The 6,841-nt window shown below is 42.7% G+C and overlaps 1 protein-coding gene across 2 annotated transcripts; it reads right to left on the bottom strand.

Annotated features, from left to right (window-relative positions):
- Nucleotides 1–2,292: 2,292 nt before the first annotated feature.
- Nucleotides 2,293–6,499, bottom strand: LOC120661952 (probable transcription factor At3g04930). 2 transcript variants are annotated; one of them, XM_039940983.1, is made up of 5 exons: nt 4,144–6,499; nt 3,797–3,988; nt 3,035–3,170; nt 2,807–2,912; nt 2,293–2,663 (listed from the first exon to the last, which is right to left on the bottom strand). In XM_039940983.1, the coding sequence occupies exon 1, from the start codon at nt 6,347–6,349 to the stop codon at nt 5,234–5,236; it is 1,116 nt and encodes a 371-aa protein (XP_039796917.1). In that variant the 5' UTR covers nt 6,350–6,499; the 3' UTR covers nt 2,293–2,663; nt 2,807–2,912; nt 3,035–3,170; nt 3,797–3,988; nt 4,144–5,233. The 2 variants fall into 2 exon arrangements, with proteins under 2 accessions (XP_039796917.1, XP_039796916.1); XM_039940982.1 differs by having other exon boundaries at nt 3,035–3,128.
- Nucleotides 6,500–6,841: the final 342 nt, after the last annotated feature.

Raw genomic sequence — 6,841 nt, 5'->3', positions numbered from 1 at the left:
CTTTCATTGTTATTTGATAACTAATGTAAAATCATAGACTAACTAAGTTTAAAAGATTCGTCTCATCATTTACCGTTGAACTGTACAGTTAGTTATTTTTTCAACTGCATTTAATGTTCCATACATATTTTTAGAACTAAACAGGACCTTAGTACAGCTTTTGAATGGTATTTTTTAGCATAACATTTACGATAATTTTTTTATTAGATAGCTTTGTCGATGGGAATTTTTTGTTAAACTTTTCTAGACGCTTTATACACACAAGTTTGTTGTAAATTTTGTTCGAAGTAAATCTGTAGATTAAGTTGGTCAGCAGTGTTTTCTATGAAAGGAACACTGAATCAACTTTTTTTGTGCAAAAACTTGCTAAGGGCGTGCCTAGCTCGCGATTTTTTTGGGTTTGGTTACTGTAGCATTTTCGTTTTTATTTGATAATTAGTGTCCAATCATGAACTAATTAGACTCAAAAGATTCATCTCATCATTTACAGCTAAACTGTGCAATTGGTTATTTTTTTAAAACTACATTTAATGCTCCATGCATGTGTCCAAAAATTCGATGTGATGGGAAATCTTAAAAAAAATTGGAAACTAAACATAGCCTAAAAAGATCTAGAAACAAGAGGCGAAGTTTGATAGAGAGATCCATATGAGTAGATCAATTTTTAGTACGCATGATGAGATACGTGGTATGCTTAGGGGTAGTAAAAAGCCTCAAAATTTAACCTAGATAATCTAAGGGATCGTCTTTTATCTTTATACAAGAGACCAGTAAAGCCACGTTGGATTGTAATAAAAAAGAAAGGAAAAAGAAAAGATAGAAGAAAAGAAAGGGAAGAGAGTGAGAGATGACGGGTGAATTATCAAATCAAACAACTTAACCAGGGTATTTGATGGTTCGATTTAGGCGAGGAGTATGCAAAAGTTATTTGTGAACTTACTAGTGGTGATGCACGTGCCATAAGCACGTGTTAAAAAATAATTATATTTAAAAATAGTATGTGTTTATAGAATAATTATATCTAAAAATAATTGGATTGCATCTAGACTACTAAACATTTAATTCATTTAGCAATCCAATATAATATAATATAATCTAATAGATAGTAAATATTTTATTTTATTCAACCAGCAACAAGTGCAAACCAAAACTATGCTCCGGATTAAAAAACTATTCTACTCTAGCTTAAGAACTAATAAATTGTAATGGAACAAATCCATATGCTGAGTTAAGTTGTTAGAAATGGATATCAAGATGCCCTGTATATATGCATCTTTATCACAAGAGTGATGCTTGCCTCGATGTGGAATGATACGATTGGAACCTCCTGAGGCAATGGATAAAGGAAAGCTTCAAATTCTTGCACGGACAGAATCAGACGGTACATGGAGAGATGAGTATTGCAAGAATTCATGAAAGATGGAAATATCTTGACAAACCATTCTGAGGGTCTCAAATAAATTAATTTTCCATGCACAATGCTCAGGCGGTAAAGAGAGCAAAGCAGCATGATAAACTGATAACGCTGGTGTCAAGCCAAACAAAAATCCCTTGGAAAAATAACTTATGCTACAAAAATGATTGGCAGCATAGAAGTAGCAGACTATCTTTGATAATGTTTGGCAGACGAATAACATGGTCGTCAGATTATTACAAGTGTGAAGCATCTATCGAGATACAAAATTAGGGTGCAGCTCTTTGAACTTCGAAAGAAACTAAAATGAATCAGTAGTCCGGCACAGACATATCTATATCATAAACACAGCATTCGCTGCGCGCACAGCAGCTCTGCACTTTGCAGGGTGCCATTTCCCTGTTTCCACCAGATCATCCAAAAAGTTGCTGAGCTAGCTCATCGTCATCAAAATTGATAATCATAGCTCATAATCTGCAAGTCGAGGCATAATCGGGTGCCCTCATTGGATCAGAAATTCTACCAGCAGTCAACAGACCTGGTTTATCCAAGCTCCAGCTGACTAATCAAATTTCTGGCAAATGCCCTCATGCCAGCATTGCACTTTAGTGCTCAGATCAGCACAAAATCATACATTATTCCTTTAGACAAATTACACAGTCAAGATTCAGGAGATCAGAGCCAAAGGAGCTTGGACAAATGCTAAAAAAAGAAAAGGAAATCACCATGTAGGAATTTTGAAGCATTTCCAGGAATGCTGTAGATAGATGGGTGAAGAAACAGAGTACCATAACGGGGAGTCAATGTGATGTAAAATACACTCACACCCTGTTCAAGCACTCCTTTTCACAACTCTAACTTGGAGAATTAGATGGACATTTCTCTTGAATATGGATCTCAATTCTTCATTGGCTTCAATACCAATTCTCTTGAAATATTTGTCCGAATTCAATGGTGCAAACACAGTAGTATCGATAATACGCACAAATCATTCAAATAATACATCTTATTGGACATGTTAATTGACAAAGCTCTTCTCACCAAATACACTATCAGCCATTCTAGCGTAGGACTATAGGAGCTAGTTTTCCATATGAGAATGGCTGAATGACATCTTTGAGCCATTTTTCCCAACAAGAATCTGACGTTGGCTTTGTTTTGGTGTCATGGAGTGCTGCTCCACCCTAAGAGAACCATCTTTTAGATCCTTCCAGTCCATCAAACGATGCTCAATTACATAGTGAATTTCCTGCAACAGGTCATACATGAGCAAACAAATTCCTTTTCAATTCAAATTTAATGGTAGAATTCCTGCAGAAAGTCATTCATTGGCAACAGGTTCCATCCAAATTAAAGAGTACCAAGATTCCAGTTGGAATGTAAAGGAATTACTCGGTGGATGTGATGCAGCATCTTCTCCCACAGAACCTCCAAAGATATGGTTTTCATTACTTCAGTCATTACAGTTGGTTCTTCATCCCAAAGGTTTTCTTACAGCCTACAAAAAATATATACATAAATAGAACATATAATTATGGATAGCACTGAATAATTAGTAAACAAGCTCGGAATTGTAAAGTATTCAGGGCTCAGTTTCAAAGGGAAATAAGAGTAAATTACTCCTTGGTGTCAAAATGACGATTTGTGTAGCTCGCCATCTGGGCAGTCGCTTCTCGTCGATATCCGGGCACCAACATTCCCTTTTGCTCCCCTCCTGTACCCATCCCAGCAGTGCAGGATCAACAGATAAGCCAGGCTTAGAAAAACAACACAAAAGGTGAAGATCAAAGGAATTGAATATTTAATATAATCCAAACATAGATAGAGGTGAGACAGGGATTTAGTCTGCATAATAAGGGGGTTGATCTCCTGGCGATGACACAGCAAAATTTATAAGATAAACTTCCAATTTTTAGTGGAGATGCACGTGCCTAGGCACGAATATTGATCCGGACTCAAATGGATCAATAAAGATCGAGGAGGTGGTAATAATTCGATAGGTTCAATTCAAAATGACTAAATCTCTTATTATATTAGATTCTCTCATAGCTGAATGGATTATTAAAGAAGCTGTGAAATAATTGATCGAAAGAGGATATATGTTTAGCAAAGCTTAACAAGTCTAGATAGCAAGATTATTAGATGAGCGAGAGCCTGGTTAATTAAAACCCAATAATTTCCAAGAAAACAGTTCATTTGTGTTGCAAAATATGCAACTTGCATTAAAATCAACTCTAAAAAATTTCGAAAATAGGGAATGAAAGACTATGAAACGATATTTGAAAAAAAAAATGACATCGTACGTGCTCCCGAAGATGGAGATCATGATAAGATGCAAGCTAGGATTACAGTCTAATAATCGGAGGAAGCAGTATCACATACGTGAGGCAGCAGTGATGATCGGTTGTTCATGAGATCAGGATGTTGATGCTAACGTGGGGGGTGCTGCGTGACCTGGAGAAGCTGTTGGTACAGCGTGCCATAGTTCCGGGTGAGCTCCTGCAGGATGCCCCGAAGCCGCCGGTTCTCGTCCACCACCCGCCTGAGCTCTGCATCCATCGCTGATGCCTCCATCTACGCACGGTATAGCAGCAGGAATGCAAGAGATCCAATAATCAAGCAGCAGCCAAATCAAGAACAATCAAGCAGCAGCCAAATCAAGAACCCATCAGCCGGGTGGAGCCATGGAAGAAAGCACCCCTCCAAGGGCCACACGGAGGAACCCTTACCCTGTAGGGGGAAGGCGAGGAGGAGGAGGTGGACAGTGATGGGCCAGGCGCCCACGCCACAGCTGCCGCCGTCTGCATCCCTGCGGCGCTTGACCCGTCCGGAGCGCGTCCGCGGAGGGGAGGAGGCGCTGGAAGTCGGGTAGGAGCCAGGCGGCGGGGAGGAAGGGGATCTCGCGCCATGACCTCCAGTTGTATGCATATAACTGTTTTGTTCATGGCAGTTATTAACAGAAATTTGTATACCATATCTGCATACAAATTTCATCCAGTTGTATGTAGATATGGTATACAAATTTCTGTTAATAAGTGTGGTGCCCTGCCACCAAATTTGAAGCACAAAAACCACTACTCTCTAGAATGGCAAAACACAATGTTGAGCAATAATAAGCATAACTCTATTCCTACAGCTTTGCCATATTCTCACGGTGGAAACACGAATGTAATCACATGGGTAACCATTTATTTCATGCAGAGATAACATGGCAAATCCACATCTTTACAAAACAGAGCCATAGCCATGACCACCAATTCAACATGAGTCAAAATTTTCACCCACTTGGTATACCCGAGCAGATCCTAAAACTCATGGTCATTTACTCTACACAAGTTCCATGACCTTTCCAAACATCCATCATCAATGTCACGAACCAGTTCAATCTCTCAAATATAATCTTATAACTTCATGATAACACACACAAAACAGAATAAGAAGCCAAGACACAATAGCAATAATCTGTAATCTTAATAAATTAATTGCAAACATTCATCTTTCTATAGGGTACTTTCTGTCCACTCAAAGGATACCACTACCTCAGTAAACAAAGGATAATGAACCTATGAAAATACCAGAAATGGCAGCTAATATCCCATGAACAATTAGAACCATAAAAAAACTATGGATCTACCAAAAATACCATAAATGGCAGCTAATATCACATGAATAATTAGAACCATAAACAAACTAGTTCCAAGCCCCAACCCAGTTAACAATATTCTTTTATGGACGTAAAATATGCAAAAAGACCTAAGCATCTACACTAAGAATCATAGCAAGAATCCTAAAACGAAAGAGATCTCATCTTATCATGGATCAAGTCCCGGGGGTTGAGGACTTGAGCTCCTCAAGTGTTGCCTTCGCCTGATCCTGCAGCAGCTCAATTCTCTTCAAGTACACCTCCAACTCCAAAATCCGCTGCTTCCTCCATTTCTCCCCTTCCATAGGTAAACCAAGGGGCGGCTCCGATAGTTTTGCACCGAAGGGATTAGTTCCGACATTTATCACTGCACGCATCATCTCCTTAAGTAGAGGAGTCAGGCAACTCTTCTCCGCATCCGAAACACCTGATTGAGGTGACATGACTGGCAACCTGAGAGGCTCTGAGCCATCCATGGTCACCGTCACTGGCATTGGATTCTGCGGCAGTGCTGGGAGGGAGTCTTCCATCTTGACAGGCACTGACACAGGCGATTGCACTGGCTGAGGGGGCTGCACCATGCCAGTGGTAGGGGCGGTGCCAGCGGCTGCAGCGAAATCCGTTGCGCGCCTGCGGCGTCGCTGTCGCCCCGAGGACGGGGACTTGACTTCCCCGTTGGGGCTTGTGTTCGCCGCGGCGTCTTCATCGTCAGAGTCAGCCGAGGGATCTCGGCCGTGTTTATTTGTGGGGCGCCAGATGTTGCGCGCGATCTCAAAGATGGCCTGCTCGTGCGGGGAGCGGAAGGAGAAGGTGGCGCCGGACTCGCGGAGGCGGGAGACGCAATTGCGGTACTTGCGCTTGAGGCGGCGGAGCTTCTCGACGAGCTGGCTCTTGGAGAAGTCGAGCTGCAGGCGGCGGCGCATGTCCTCGTAGAAAGGGTCGGTGTCGTACTGGTGCGACGCGAACGCCGTGCCGCGCGCGGCGGTGAACTCGGCGAAGCCGCGGAGGATAACAATCTCGTCCTCCTCGGTCCAGAGGCGCTGGAACAGGGGCCGCCGCTCCCCGCCGTTGCCGGAGGTGACCGGGCCGCCGCCGCTCCCGCCGGCCGGGACCGCGTGGGGCAGGCCGGTGGCGGAGGAGGTGGTGGGGTTGGGGAGGTCCGGATCGGTGGGGTCGAGGAGGTGAGCGCCGGTGAAGTCAGCGTCTTCAGAATCGCCGCCGCCGCCGCCGCCATCCACGCCAGGGAATGAGATACCGGCGGCAGACGACGGGTCGTCGCCGGTGGGAGGCATTGGATGGAAGATGGGGTTTGGAAGCGATTAGGGCTCCGGTTGCGGGATTTGAGGGAATTCAGATCGGCCGGGGTTTGGATTAGCTCGGGGTTTCCCCATTTTGGGGGTCGTCGCAAATCTCTCCCTCTCATCACAGTTCAGCGCTTGGAGCTGTTACGTCTTCATCCCCCTATATTTTTTGTTATTTCATGTTTGCCCCCAACATGCAAAAGGTCAACCCCTTTCCCCATTGTCGACACACACACATACACGAGGCCCAATAACAAAATTGTGTTCTACTGTACTTTGCAATGTGACTAGAACAGTTGACTGTTCCTGCTTTTTTTTGTTTTCCTGTTCGTTTAGCCTTCAAATTTCGTCCCACAAAGATTGTTCATCTAAATTATAGTAAAGTCCGTCTAATTAAAACAATGTCAAATACCAAAAAAAAATTGCATTGAGAAGGGCACTGAGCCAATCAAATGCTTAAGTAAATGTTATTTTTCAGGTTCC

This window comes from Panicum virgatum, chromosome 2N (genome assembly GCF_016808335.1).
Source record: "Panicum virgatum strain AP13 chromosome 2N, P.virgatum_v5, whole genome shotgun sequence".
NCBI lineage: Eukaryota > Viridiplantae > Streptophyta > Magnoliopsida > Poales > Poaceae > Panicum > Panicum virgatum.
Note: the sequence above shows the minus strand (reverse complement) of the source record. Positions and strands in the feature narration are given on the sequence as shown.

Bases quoted from the DNA above. Each gene is read 5' to 3' on its own strand.
- LOC120661952 (XM_039940983.1), bottom strand. From the start codon at position 6,349: ATGCCTCCCACCGGCGACGACCCGTCGTCTGCCGCCGGTATCTCATTC.